Source organism: Monodon monoceros, unplaced genomic scaffold, assembly GCF_005190385.1.
Source record: "Monodon monoceros isolate NGI ecotype Baffin Bay Population unplaced genomic scaffold, NGI_Narwhal_1 Super_Scaffold_18, whole genome shotgun sequence".
NCBI lineage: Eukaryota > Metazoa > Chordata > Mammalia > Artiodactyla > Monodontidae > Monodon > Monodon monoceros.
Genome location: NW_021703774.1, coordinates 156,787,624 through 156,801,872, shown reverse-complemented (window position 1 = coordinate 156,801,872; position 14,249 = coordinate 156,787,624). Strand labels below are relative to the sequence as shown.

The window sequence follows — 14,249 nt, the reverse complement described above, 5'->3', positions numbered from 1 at the left end:
AGGGAGGATGACGGCAGTGCCACCCCGTGGGGTGAGTGTGAGGGGGAGAGGAGATGGCACAGGTAACGTGTTCAGCACTGAGCCTGCCACCCAGGCAGCACTCCACAAACGTAAGCTGCAGTATTCCTCTCACACAGCCCCACTCTTAATCCCCCTCAGATGGATAATAACAACGATGACGATAACAAAAGTGAAACTTTTAGCTTACTTAGTATTGCCAGGCACCGTTCTAAGCACTTTGGATATGTTGGGAAACTTAATTCTCACAACCCTATGATTTGCATTCTATGATTTTCTCCTTTTCACAGACAAGGAAACAAAGGTATAAAAAGGATCAGTGACTTCCTGAAGGCACATGGCAGTGGAAGAATTCCAACCCAGGCTGCAAGGCTCCTGAGTCTGTGCTTTTAATCAGAACACACAGGCCCCTGGCCCCTCCCCACATCAACACTCCCATTCACCCAGCTCCTTCCCCATTGATGTCTTGTCCTAACATCTAAAGACCCAGGCCTGGTCCCTCTTCCATCCCCATCCATCTCAATCTCTTTCCTCGTCCTGTAACTCACCCCCAGCCTTGGCCCTCCGGCCTCATGCCTATCTTACCCTCCCCATCCCTGTCTGGCTCATCTTCAGAGCCTCCTAGATCTCACCCCTGCCCAGCTCCGTCCTCCCTCCCCCAGGCCCTGACCCACCCTCCTCTGCTCTGATTCCCTGTCCTCTCCCCACCCACTCACCTGAGCCACCTCCGTGGGTCCAGGGGCAGTGGTCCCCAGGGGCAGGGTGCTCTTCTCAGGGATGTCAGGCTCCTGGGTGGTAGCTGGCCTGGGAAGGGTCCTTGGTCTGGAGGTAGCTGTGTTGACCAGCCTGGGTGTTGGGGCCTCTGTGTCCAAGACAGCCACTGTGGTGGGAGGTGAGGGTACCGCTGGGGTGGTGGCCCGGGCTGTGGCTGCTGTGGTCAGTGGAAGAGGCAGAAGCCTCCGTATGCCGGTGGTCCTTACGATAGAGGTGGTGGCCGTGGAAGGAGGTGCTGCAGGGATGCTGGGGGCGGCGGTGGCCACTGTGGCGGGCACTGTGGCCACAGCTGGGGTCCCTGTGGTTGTGGCAGCAGTGGTTGCCGTAGGAGTGGAGATGGTGGTGGCTCTCTGGCTGGGCTCTTCTGGGACCTCTGTCACCAATGGGGGGCTGGTGGCTGGCCCTGGGGTGGGGCGCTCAGAGGGGAGCTCTTCAAACGGGGTGCCCACAGGCTGGATGTCCATGGTGGGCAGCACCACGGGTGTGGTGGACACTGCCAGGGCCACATCTGGGCTGAACCGCATGGCTGTCTCGATGCCCGACTCCTGCTCGAAGTCTGGGGGGTGAGGGGGAGAGGAGAGAGCTAGGGAGCTGGGTGATTTGAGGGGCATGAGGATCCCAGGTAAGCAATGGCCATCGAGATGGGGGGCTCCCAACCCTCACACTTTGCATAATTTTCCCAGGACAAGATGAGGGAAAGGAGGAAGGCACAATGTAGCCAACGGTTACCAGTTGGCTGATAGCCAGTGAATGTTCCCCAACTCTTCTCTGCCTAGCCAAAAATTCTAAGGGACCACGTCTTCCAGGAAGTCTTCCCTGACTATTCCAGCCCACCCAGCCTGGAGCTTCCAGCAGGTTGAATCCAGGCAGTGGCAACTCAGGACCTACTGGCTGCAAATCTTGCTGGAGGTTACAGGGAGGAGGGGAAGAGGGGAGTGGCATTCTGGGAAGAGTCAGACATGGGTACAACCTACATGAACACATGGTGGGTAAACTAAGGCTCCGTCGGAGGCAGAGGCAGAGAGCAAGAGGGAGAACAAGCCTCTCCCACAGGGGATGCCTGAGCACTCCGGACTCCAAGCCAGGACAAGTGAAGGGAGGGCCTCGGGAGAAAATGAGGGGAGAGAGAGAGAGAGAGAAAGAGAGAGAGAGAGAGAGAGGCCCGGGGGCCTGAACTAGGCAGAGGAGGGGTGGGGAGGAGGTTTGGCAGTAGAAATGTGACCCATCGGGATGGATTTCATGAAGATTAACTCACAAGAGGCTTACAGGAGTGGGCTAAAGTGGGAAGACTAGAGGCAAGGAGCTGTAGGTGGCCAGTTCCAAAGCGCACAGACCCCCTACCATCCGTTAGGCTCGTCCTGCCCCCTCAGGGGGCCCGATCTCAACACACACCCCTTTTTACTACCATTTTTAGAGCTCCTTCTCTGTGCCAGACCCTGATGTCTTAAACTGAAGCCTTCCAGAGGCTCTGAGAAGGCATATTTATCACCATTCACAGATAAAAATAGATCGAAAGAGGGAAAACGGCCAAAGGTGGCAGAGCTATTTACTAGCGAAAGTGGGATTCGAACGCAGTGTGCCTCCCTGATCTCACGCTACTCTACTGGCCTTTCTGGACGGGGCCCCGGAACTGGGTTGTCCCAGGCACCACAGGAGGCACCTGCCATTTTCCTTCACTGCCCTAACCCTGCCCTTGGCCACCGCTGATTGGACAGAAGGGGGCCACCTGGCCTAAGCTGAGCCAATCAAATGGTCTCTGCTGGGGATCGGCCACTGCAACTGAAAAGGGGCTACTGAGTTCCTCCAAGTAGTCACAACAGTACTGAAAACTGCGTTACTAAGGGGCGTCTGTGTTCCCTGTCAGAGGCCAGAGGTCTGCAGGGGACCCAAGCAGTGCACAGAGAGATGCAGAGACAGAAGCAGTGGGGAGCTGGGAATGCTAGGCTCTGAGGCCTCAAGGCCCTGGTTCCAGCCCAGGAAGAGTGGCCTGCCCTTCCTGTGCTTGAGGTCCATGAGCTCCCCCTGCCTGACCTCCCCCTCCCCTACCCCACCATTTAACTGAGCCTGCGAGGGTTCCTCTTCCTTGCCATCACAGCCTCGGATGGGGCACTGGAGGCAGACTGGCATTGCTGACACAACATGCAGGGAAAGGGAAGGGGGTACTTACAGCCCGAGCCCGACCCGGAGTAGAGGTCATCCAGCTCATCATCGGGGAAGGAGTCATCATCCCCAGAGCCCTCGAGGTCCACGGGCCTCTCGAAGTTCTCACTGCGCCAGCGCTGAGCCTGGGGAGGGCAGAGTCGGGCACAGGGCTCAGCACCTGAGGCCAGCAGCCTGGACATGCCCAGAGGAACCACAGACACCCTCATGGGCCAAGTGACAATGGAGGGACAGCACCAGATGTGGCCTCCACGGGGGTAAACAGAGAGCCGAGGCAAGCCGGATTAGCACTTCCTGCCTTGTTGGGTTGCTGTGAGCGTGCAGCACGCTAATATGTGCCGAGTGCACCTCAAAGCAGCAGGTTCTCAGCCCAGTTAGCATCACCCTCGGTGCGGCCAGCACCATCTGACCCCTTCCACCGCGGAGAGGAGGGAGGCCCCATTGCCCCAGGTCACCAGAGAGCACGTGAATGATAAGATTCGGACTCCGCTAGGGACCCAAAGTCTCACACCACAAAATCCCAAAGATAGGGCAATTAGTCCCATTAGATAGACATGGGTGTTGCGGAGGTTTGGGGCTCTGGGAGGGAAGTACCTTGGATAAGTGGGGGAGGGAGAGAAGGGAGTGGGCTCCAACCCTGGGTCCTCCCCAAACCAAAGTCAGCCCCCCTGTCTACACTCCCCCCAAAGTATCTCAATGCCGAGAGTCAGCTCAGGGCACGGATGCCACTTTCACTTCTGCCAAGGGTCTCCTGAGAGTCTGCAGGCGTGAGAGGGGCTTCTCCCAGGGTCCTGCTCTCCAGACCCAAGACTCCCCCCAAAATCAGAACCTGGGAAGGCCACGTGCTGTGGCTCCTGGGCCTGGACCATCCCTCCCCACTGCAACCCCGGGCTGAGAGCCAGCACTAAGGGCATCCAAGACAGGAGCGAAAACCCCCAACCACACTTTTGACCGTGGATCCAGACTGAGCCCAGCCACAGTCCCTGCCCCCTGAGAGCTTAGAGACAAAGATGACCTGGTGCTCAGATCTAAAGGATTAGCACTTGGATCTTAAGTAACTGAAATAGAGAGAGAAAGGCATCTCAAGCAGAGATAACAGGATAAGCAAAAGTTCCGAGGTGGGGAAGCACAGCCTGTGCCACCAGAGCTGGGACTGACAGCCTCATCCAGGGTCCCTCAGAACCCCTGCAATCACTGGATTCCTACCACCGGGCCCCTGTCTGTTCCTGGAACATGGTCTCTCCCGCCTCTTTCACTCATGCTGTTCCCTCCAAGAGAACACCCTACCTTCCCATCCCCTTATTCTCCAACTTCCCACCAGCTAACTCCGCTCCCCATCGCTTCTTCTGAGAAGCCCTCCTGCTTTGATCTTTCAGAGCACCCTGTGCTTCTGAATTCACAACTACCACTACTTGTGAGCGGTGCTGGCTTTGGGTATATACTTTTTCTGTGACTGTTCCCACCCCCACTAAACTACACCTCGATGGAGGCAGGACCGTGTCAGACACACAGTAGGTATCAGGAAGTATCTGTTAGGGAACAGGTTTGGAGTTGGGGGATGTAATTCCCGGGACAGGGGTGGGGCAGGGACAGGCTGGAGTTGAGTTTGGGGAAGCCCCATCCATCACAGGCTCTCAGTGCTCGGCTGCTGACTTTTATCTTGGAAACTGGTCATGTTTTATCCTGACTGCACATCAGAATATTGTGAAAACAGAACTTGGCGGTTCAGCAGGTGTGAGGTGGAGTCTGAATATCACTACTGTTTGACTGACATGGGGAGCCATAGAAGGTGTGTGAGCAGGAGAGGGGCTGGACTGGCGCTGTGATCTCTGCTCAGACTCTCACACTCCCACCCCTGACAGGCCCCCTTCTGGAGTTCCTATGGAGCTAGAGAGAGGATCCCAATCCTGGCTTCTGGCCCCGAGCCTCGACCACCTGCTCCAAAGCCCTACACAGGCCACGCAGGGCAGGAGGCCAGGGCAGGGAGTCAGGAGATTCCCCCCCACCATACCCGTTACCACACACACGCACACACAGTCTCAAAATAATGAATTAATCAGTATTTACTTGCTACCAGTGAGTCATGGAGTGGAACAATTAGAGTAATTGCTCTGTGACTAATTGCTGGGTCTTCCTCCGTTTTAGACATTTCAGGAGCTCAGAACAGCTACCATCCAACCTTCCCCAGCTCCCATCTCTGCTCCCACTTCCCAAAAGAACAAAGCCCCAGGACCTGAGGTGAGGGGGCTAGAAGCTCCCACACTACCAGCCTCTACCACCTGGGCCAGCTAAGCTGGGGTCCCTTGGAGACTTTCTGCTCCATTCTTAGGCAAGTAGCCTGAAGCCAGAGACAGGCAGCAGGATGGGGACTGAGCAGGGACGGGGCTCAGACTGCCTCTCCTGAGCAGGTCCATCTTCACTGTCTCTCCATCCTTCCAGGCAGCCCAGGGAAGGCTGGAAGCCTTTTAGCTGGGAGGAGGGGTTCTAAGAAGTCTGTGGTCCCAGGGGAACCCCAAAGTGGGGTAAATGTGGGGGCCAAAACAGGGTGTCCTCATGATTCCACAGTGACCAGCACCACACACCAGCCCCTAACACCCTGCAAAGCCACACAGGCCCTTGAAATGACACACCCAGAGACATAGAAAGAACACATACAGACACACCCTGACACACACTCACCTAAAGGCAGAGAGAGGCACCGCGTGTTGGTGTGCCTTTGGGTGCAAACAGGCACATGCATGGGGGCGGGCACTAGATGGGGGCACACACTGTGCAGCTCTGAGGCTCAGAGACAAGTATGGAACCTCCTGTGAACCCATCAGCCTCCACTCAGGTAGCTCTCACCTAGATACTATTCATCCCTAGCTCAGTAGCCATCGGCATGACAACCGTTACCATGACAACCATCTCCTCCATGCTAAGGACCAGGAGCTCCAGATCCCCACAGAGATGGGGGGGGGGGGGACAGGAAAGGGAGAGATCATGGAAGAACAGAGAGAATGATGGGGGGGGGGGGAGACACTGGATGGAGACAGAGATGCAAGGACAGAGGGAAGCCAGGGGGTCAGAGGGGCGGTGTGGGGGGACAGGGAGGAGGGAGTGGAGGGAGGACTGGGTGTGCGAGAGAAAGGGAAGGCAAGAGTGGGAGGCTGAGGGAGAGAATTCTCTCACATCTTAATTTAGCCTCACGCTCATCAGACAAAGCTGGGGAAGGGGCCACCTCAGTGATTTTCCAAACCTACATCCAAGAGAACATTCTTTCCAAATAATAAGCAGCCCCCAGATGGGGTAGAAGGGGTGATGGCCAACAACAACCCGGTCACCCCTGAGCTCACCCTGGGAAACTTAACACCGGGACACCTGAGACCTGGCGGGTGGGGGTGGGGTGCATGATGCCATCTTGCCCAGCCCCCTCCCCGAGTCTACTAAGTGCCAGTTGTACCCCTCCCTGGGGGACCAGGGCTCACGGGGCCCTCCCAGGAACACTACAGGGGTGCTGGAAGCTGCAGCTACTAGGGCTACAGAGAGGAGAGAGGAGACAGGAGAGAGATGGGGGGTGGGGAACTGAGCCTGGGAGGCAGCAGGGAAAGCCGCAGAAGTCACAAATGCCAGAGGAGGATGGTGAAAACAGCCTCTGACCCCCAAACGACCTCTCTATTTGCATAATTCCATGCATAATTAGCATAATTATCCATGCCATTCCCTTAAAGGAGAACTGAACTCAAATGCCGGCCTCCCCCTGACCCTCAACTGTGCCCCCTCCAGGTAAACCACACACCCTCCCATGCCTGATAAGCACATCTGCACACCCAAGTGTGCGCGCGCACACGCGCACACACACCAGCACAGACGCATACACAGTCATGATCCACATTTACTGACCCTAACCTGTGTACCCACCACAACTCACAGACAACAGCCTGGTACATACCACCGTGGGCTCACCCGTTTACCACCTCTCTAGATGAACACACACACAGCTGCACCCCTCTCCTCACCTAACACACCCCACACAACGTCCGTGGGTTGTGGTACACACCAACCCTCCCCACGTCCAAGCATGCCCCCTGAGTCACATATCACAGCCCACATTCCCCATGGCAGCGACACCCTCGGACTCTGACAAAAACCTCACGACCTGTAAACAATCTTTTCTCACCCTCACATCCCCACACGCCCCACACAGCCCACTGCAGAGGCCCCTGCACCTTCTGCTTTCTGCCACCACCAGTCCCGGCCGCGACACCCAGCCGGAGGCTCCCCCAGCAGTGGGTAAAGGTCTGAGCTCCCCCGGGGAGCTACTGAGGGTCCTCAGGGGGTTCCAGAGGCCTCTGCCCACCACTACAGAGGCCCTGTCCCAGGTCAGGCGCTGGAAGAACTCTACCTGCGCCACCGCCTTCAACCATCACAGCCTCCCAGGATTTTATTATCCCCACTTCACAGATGCAGGCACTGAGGCTGGGGTTTAGAGCTGAGACATGAGCACGGGTCCTTAGCCCCTGGAACCCTTGCCCCGAACACTCCAGGGTAGCCCCCAATCTGCTGCTCATCTGGGGTTCCTACACCTGTGACCCACAGCCCCTGGACAATCTCAGCTCAAAACTACCACCCCTCCACCCCCGCACACCATACACACGCCCTCACACGGCAAACACCCCAAATGCTCCCAAATACCCACTCCTGTTCCCCACATGCTCCACCCATGTGTCCCTGAAAAAGCACCCACTGCACCATACATATACCCCATCTCAATCACCCACCAACAGGCCCCTAACACCTGCATCCCACCCCCCTCCACACATGCACACCATGTACGCACACCATGCACACTTTCCCTCTGGGGTATGTACAAGCACACCTACAATGCCGGGGTGAGACACGGCACCTTTCCCAATGGACTGGCACACCCCCTGCCATTTTTCCTCACTGCCCCCTTGCCACCATCCTACCTTGAGCTGACCCACAGCCTTGACCCAAAGAAGTACCTCAGGCTCTCTGACCTGATGGGATCACCAGTGACCAGAGCTGCCTGTCACTCACCCGCCCCACCCCTACCTGATCCTCTCCATAGTTTTAGAACTGCTGGGATGGGTGGGTAACTTCCACTGCCATCCCTCTCCAGTGGGGTTGGGTGGGGGGGACATGTTCAGGTAGAAAGGCAGGGCATCTCCCTCCTCCGGCTCCCTCCTCCGGCCCCCAGCCTCCTTCCAAGCCCTCCTTGGAGACCAGAAGTCTGGGGTCTTTCATGCCCAGCTCCCTCCACCTGCCCCTGCCCCCATCATGAGCCTTCCCAGAGAAACAGGATAACACAGAGGTTAAAGCCAGAATAAATCAGCTCCTTCCCTCACTACCCATCGGACATCAGGCAAGCCACTGAGTCTCCTGGCACCTCAGTTTTCTCATCTGTAAAATGGGGATGCTAATAACAGTATGTGACTCATCGGGGTGCCGTGGGGATCAAATAAGATCATGCAGGTAACGGGCTGAGCACAGAACCCAACACCGCGAGCTGAATAAATAAATGTAGCTGTGATTATTGTTAGGTACATGTTAATATTTCCGTTATGAATTCTGAAGATTTTATCTCATTTAAGCCTCACCAGCCTCCCGAGGGGAGGAGAACCAGGATGATTACACGCATGCCGCAGATGAGGCTATTCGTGCCCAGAGAGCCTGAGTGGCACTGCCAAAGCCACAAAGCAGGGGAGAATGCAGAGGAAGAAAACAGGAGAGGCTGGATGCGGGGAGAGGAAGGGCGAGCTACAGAAACAGGCACGGACACACAAATTAGGTCAGCTGTAGGTGGGCCAGGAGCCCAGCACCCTGTGCAGTGCTAATCATGCTGCAAAAACTAAGAATAAAATCAAGTATAATTAATTCTGCCCGAGCTTCCTTCCCCGCATTAGCCAGTCTCAGGCTCCACTCTCCTGGTGACTGGAGGCGATGTGAGCAGGGGTTGGGAGCCCAGCTTCAGGTTCAAGTCTTGGGTTCAAGTCCAGCTCTGCTTACTTGCTGGGTGACTCTGGGCAAGCTAATCAACCTCTCTGAGCCTCTATTTGGTTAAATAATGATATACTCTTCATGGAGCTGTCGTGAGAATCAAGTAAGATGATGCACCAGAAGCACTCCTGCTGCCCAGCACAGAGCTGGCACTCAGTAACCATTTGGTGGTCTTACCGTGGTACATTTTTCTCACCTTCAGGCCTGAGTGATGACTGAGTTCAGTTCTCCCTTCTTACAGATGTAGAAATTGAGGCTCAGAGAGGGGGATAAAAGGGGCAGGTGGTGGGGAATTAGCCTGCCAAGCAGCACTCAGAGAGGTAAAGTGATTTGTCCAACGACACACAGTGGCTTAACACTAGCTCCCAGAAGCAGGGTGCTCTCAGCAGAGCCCTCTGGATCCCCACAGGCTCCATCCCCACCAGCCCCCGTCCCCAAAAGGCCCTCAGTCCTGTGAGAACTCAGTGCCCCTCACGCTCACCAGCTCCAACCCGGAGACCCAGAGCGTCACCACAGGAATGTGGGCCGGGGCCAGGCTCTGGGCAGCAGGACAGCCAGGGGGCTACACAATGGAGAGCCTGGACCAGGAAGGGGGACGCTTCAGTCTCCACCCCCTACCCATCCACAGCTGCCCTGGCTGGGAACCTAGCCCCCACCACATTCACTGGCTGCCGGAGGGGTGAGGGGCACGAAGGCTGCATCGGCCACGAAGGGGCCACGGAGCCCAAGTCCCAGAGAGCAGAGGGGTCTGGAGGAGAAGCAGGGGGAGGAAGGGCTGAGGAGGCCCACTTGACAGAACCCCCCACCCAAAACAATCAGCAAAGCCCAGACACACACACTGTCACCCACTCACCCTCCCACCACCCTTCTTCCAAATACCCACCCCCAGACCGCCCACAAGGGCAACTGAGAGGGCAGGAGACACCCCTCTGGGTCCATCCCACCTCAGCCAACTGCTCTGCAAGAGACCTCCCGACAGCAGAGCCCTCCCTACCCCACACCCGTACTCCATCAGCTCCAGCCCACCACCCCCATCACCTTCGCCACTACCCACCCCTGTGCTCCCACTATCCTCTGCGGAACGCCCTTCCCCATGGTGGCACTGCTCTCACCAACACTGGACGAGAGAGCTAGCAGCATCCTGGCTCAGGAGGCCGCAGCCTCCCAGACCCAGACACGCCCCCTCCCCCTTTCTCTGCACTTCCGTTGCCCCATTGGGAAATGAACCCGTTGTCAGCTTGGTGCTCTAAGTGCCTTTCTGATTTGGACACTCTGGGTGTCCAAGAATTCAGCCCTCAGGTCAAAGAGAGCCAGGGCAGTGTTATTTATAAGAGAGAAAAAGGGGAAATAACCTACATTCCCAATATCAGACGACTAGTTAAATAACTTAGGGCACAACCACGACATGGAATATTATGCAGCTATCAAGAACTGTGTTTTCACAAATCCACACTAAGTCATTAAAAGGCATAAATGCGTAACGAAAGGCTTTTTTTTTTTTTTTTTTTTACTTGTTTCAAAGAATATGCAAGGACAGGGGAAAATGTACACTCTGGCTGTCAAGAGGCAATGCAGCACAGCTGTTGATAGGATCATACAAACAGTTCTGTCTCTCAATACCTGGGTGACCTGGGCAGGTACTTAACTCTCTCGGCCTGGTTTTCCTGGTAAACAAAGATAACAACAGCCACCTCGTGGGGTTCACTGTAGGAGACTTCGGGTGCCCACACGTTAAGGAACTGCTCCATAAATGTTGGCTATTAATACTATTATCATTAAATTTAAAAATAGGTTATAAAAAAAATACGTAGAACTTGATCCTGTTTTAATGAACTCAGTACCAAAGTGTATTTCTAAACACTGAATTCTAAGACTAAAGGTTCCCAGAGGCTCTCTCTGGGCGGTGGGATTACAGGTAGTTTTTCATTTTTTACTCGGGACCTGTTTGTATTTTCCAAACTTTCTACAATAAACTCAAGCGTACTTTGTTATGAGAACTAGCACGCTCTTTCTGAGTCCCCATGCCCGCAGTGCCCTGGTCTCTGAAACTCCTTGGCCCCTTCCTTCTGCTGAGACCCCACTGGGGCTGGTCGTGAGTTATGAGCAAACAGAGGAACGAGCAGGAAGGAAGTGAACACAAAAGCCTCCAAGGGAGCTGGCAGGCCCAGTGGCCCGGAGCTCCGTAGCTGCACCTCACTGCAGACTGGCTGGCTTAGCAGAGCCCGGTTCCCTCCCCCGGCATTCACCGGCTGGCCGCCACAGTTGGCTTACAGCGCCCAGACACCTCGCCCACGGGCCACCCGCCAGCTTCTTCCATCAGCCTAGCTCCCGGCCCACCAGCCCCGCCGGCCCCAGCCAGGGTGCAGGCTGGCCACCCTACAGCTGCTCACCCTTGTCACCTATACCTGGACAGAGGATGGCAGTGCAACCCTGGGAACACCAGCCCTCTCCTCAACTCAGGGCTGGGGCATTCCCCGCCCCCCCACACCCCCACTGTCACTGCTCCATCCATCCCAGCCACCTGCCCTCTAGCATCACCTTCTCAGCCACCCTGACTCACACTGCTCATTTATTCCTGTCCCCAAGGCTGTGTCTGAGAGCAGGACCACCCACTGAGGCCCCCAGCTGCCCAGCTCCCATGCTCCTCCCACACTGAATCCTTTATGGATTCCTTCCAGGCCTTGCACATGCTGTTCCTGCTTCCTGAACACCCTTCCACATCTCTGCCTGACCAGCACCTACTCCACCAGAAAGTCAGTACAAGCAATATCTATTAAGCACCTACTGTGTACCAGGCACTACTCTAGACACCCGGTGACCCACAGTCAACAAGACACGGATGTGCTCAGGAAGCTCAAACATTGCTTCCCCTGTGAGGCTGCCGCACGCCAACCACCTGCCTGTTCTGAAGTCCCTTCGTGGGGACTCTGCCTCCACTGTGTTGTCATTTACTGGGGAAGGAGGGGCCACCAACCATCTCCCATCACTCCAGTGGGCCCCTTCTACCAGATTCTCATGGAATGCACTTGGCCACCCTGGGAAGCAGGTACTACTGTCCCCATCTACAGATGAGGAGACTGAGGAGGCTGTTAAACCACCAGTGGGGACACAGCAGGATGTTTTTTTGTAGAAGGCCTGGGGCCGTTATTCCCTGACCATGAACAACCGTTACAGCTCCCACAGAGGAGCACTCACTGTGTGCACATGGCCCCATTTCTCTTCACAAACGTCTTACTGGTGAGAGATTATTGTCCCCATTTCACAGATGGGCAAACCAAAGTTCAGAGAGGTGAAGCAACTGGCCCAAAGTCACACAGCAATGGAGCCAGATTTGAACCCCTGGATTAGCTGAACCCTAAGGACCCTGCTCTGCACACTGTAGCACACACCCAGTCCTCACCAGTCTCCCCCACCAGGAATTTCCTCAAGGGGGGGTGGCTGGCAGCTTCAGAGTCTACACACCACCACCCCACCCTCCCCAACACCCTGCACAGAGACAGACAGAAGAGATGGACTGTCTGGGAATGAGAAGAAATGGAAGACAAGCCCTGTTCCCACGACAGGTGGCCCGGTTCCACTGAGCAGCCCCACCCACCACCCCATGACTCACCAGCAGGTGCCCCTGGGATTGAGTCTCCAGGCTCTGCAACCATCCCTGCCAACAGACTCGGCAAGGGCCCACGTTTCCCAGAACAACCCAGTGTGGGGTTAGATGTTCTGGTCCTGGCTTCCAGAGAGCCCTGGTCAAGTTCCTTCACCTCACTGGGCCTCAGTTTACCCACCTATGAAATGGGAATGATGATTCCCAACACACCAAGACACCATCTGTGACATGATGAGCAGCTATTAGGCAATTAGTAAGTGCTGGGGCGTGACTTGGTGTCCCTACTCAAAGCTCACCTCCTCAGAGAGGCCCTCCCTGACCACCAAATGCATCCACGTGACCTCCCCACACACCCCATCACTGTCAACACCAGGCTTACTCCTCATAGCTCACCACTGCCTGAAATTAGCTTGTTTACTTACTTCCTTGTCTAATGCCTATCTCCCCCTCCAACAGCTCCTGCTGGCAGTGAGTGGGACACAGTTGGCCTCCATTAATATTTGTTCAGTGAATACCGTGAACGGGATCACCCTTACAGACCCACATTACCTACTTTTCTAATCACTATGTGAACCTGGGCAGGACCCTGTCCTCTGGCCTCAGTCTCCCCATCCAAAGTTCTCTCTGGTCCCTCCAAAATCCAACCAGGGCTCCAACTGCCCTGGGAGAAGGGACGAGAGGCTGAGACTGATCCCAGCAGTTTTTTCATAAAACAACTATGCAAATTATGTACAAAAACATGCAAGACAGCAGGTTCCCAGCAGAGCCTACAGTTCTGGCCACTTTACAACCAGGCCTGGGCTGGAAGGACAGTAGCATTTACTGAGCACCTACTTAACGCCAGGGCCCTTACTGATAGGACCAGGTGAGATGGGCCTCCTTACTCCATAGTCTCAGGCCAGGCAACTTGCTGGAGGTTACAGAGAACTCAGCTGGTGAGTCAAGATGGAGTTAAGGGTAGCAAGGCATTACCGGGGGGGAACTGGTAATGGGGAAGGGCCTGGGAGAGCAGAGAGAGACCCAATGCTGTGTGTCTGGTTCTCATCCCACAGGATAGGACCTAAGGAAAGGCAAGCTCAAAGGGCACAGGACACCTCTGCCAGGTCTTAGGGGCCACCTGAAGCCAGGGGCAGAGGCCCCAGAGACCTCACCGGCCCTGGGGTTCTGTTGGGCCTCCAGGAAACCAGACAGACCCTGCTGAGTCAGCCCGAGGCAGGCCCAGTCCTTCTAGCTGTGCTGGGACACCACACAGTTCTTCCGTCCTCCCCAAAGCCTCCCCAGGCACATGCTAGGCACACACCCTGAGAACACACAACACACACACACACGAAATGTGCCCATCTGTGTGTGACTGTATCCAGGCCCAGCCTCCTGAGGAGTCCGGCTGTGGTCTCCCTCATCCTCCCGTTTGCTAGGTTATTTATAACCAGCACAAACTCACAAACAGTGGAGATACAGCTCCTCACCCCAGGCCTATTCTGCTGGCTTCTGAGCTGCTCCATTTCGAGGGACAGAACAAGCCAAACTCAGCATGAGTCATGGGGGCCTCCAGGGCCACCACCACCATCACCTAGATGGGAAACTGAGGCAAAGAGCAAGGAGTCAGAAAACAAACTGGAGGAGGCCCCTGAGGCTTGCCTAGGGTCACATTCACCTCCAAGGCCACCTCCAGCCCCAGATAACACTCTCTGAG

General features: G+C 55.8%; 1 protein-coding gene across 4 annotated transcripts in view; it reads right to left on the bottom strand.

Moving 5' to 3' along the window:
• SDC3 (syndecan 3) overlaps nt 1–14,014 on the bottom strand; it is a 20,377-nt gene extending 6,363 nt beyond the window's left edge. For 3 of the 4 annotated variants that reach the window (XR_003794521.1, XR_003794522.1, XM_029229602.1), the window contains exons 1-2: nt 2,960–3,220; nt 735–1,348 (exon numbers count right to left, since the gene is read on the bottom strand). Coding sequence is in view for 2 of the 4 variants with exons in the window: in XM_029229602.1 (XP_029085435.1) it covers nt 735–1,348; nt 2,960–3,161 (816 nt within the window). In the remaining 2 variants the exon portion in view is untranslated. Of the gene's footprint in view, nt 1–734; nt 1,349–2,959; nt 3,221–13,997 lie in introns of those variants that run through there. The other variant, XM_029229603.1, reaches the window with a different exon arrangement.
• Nucleotides 14,015–14,249: the final 235 nt, after the last annotated feature.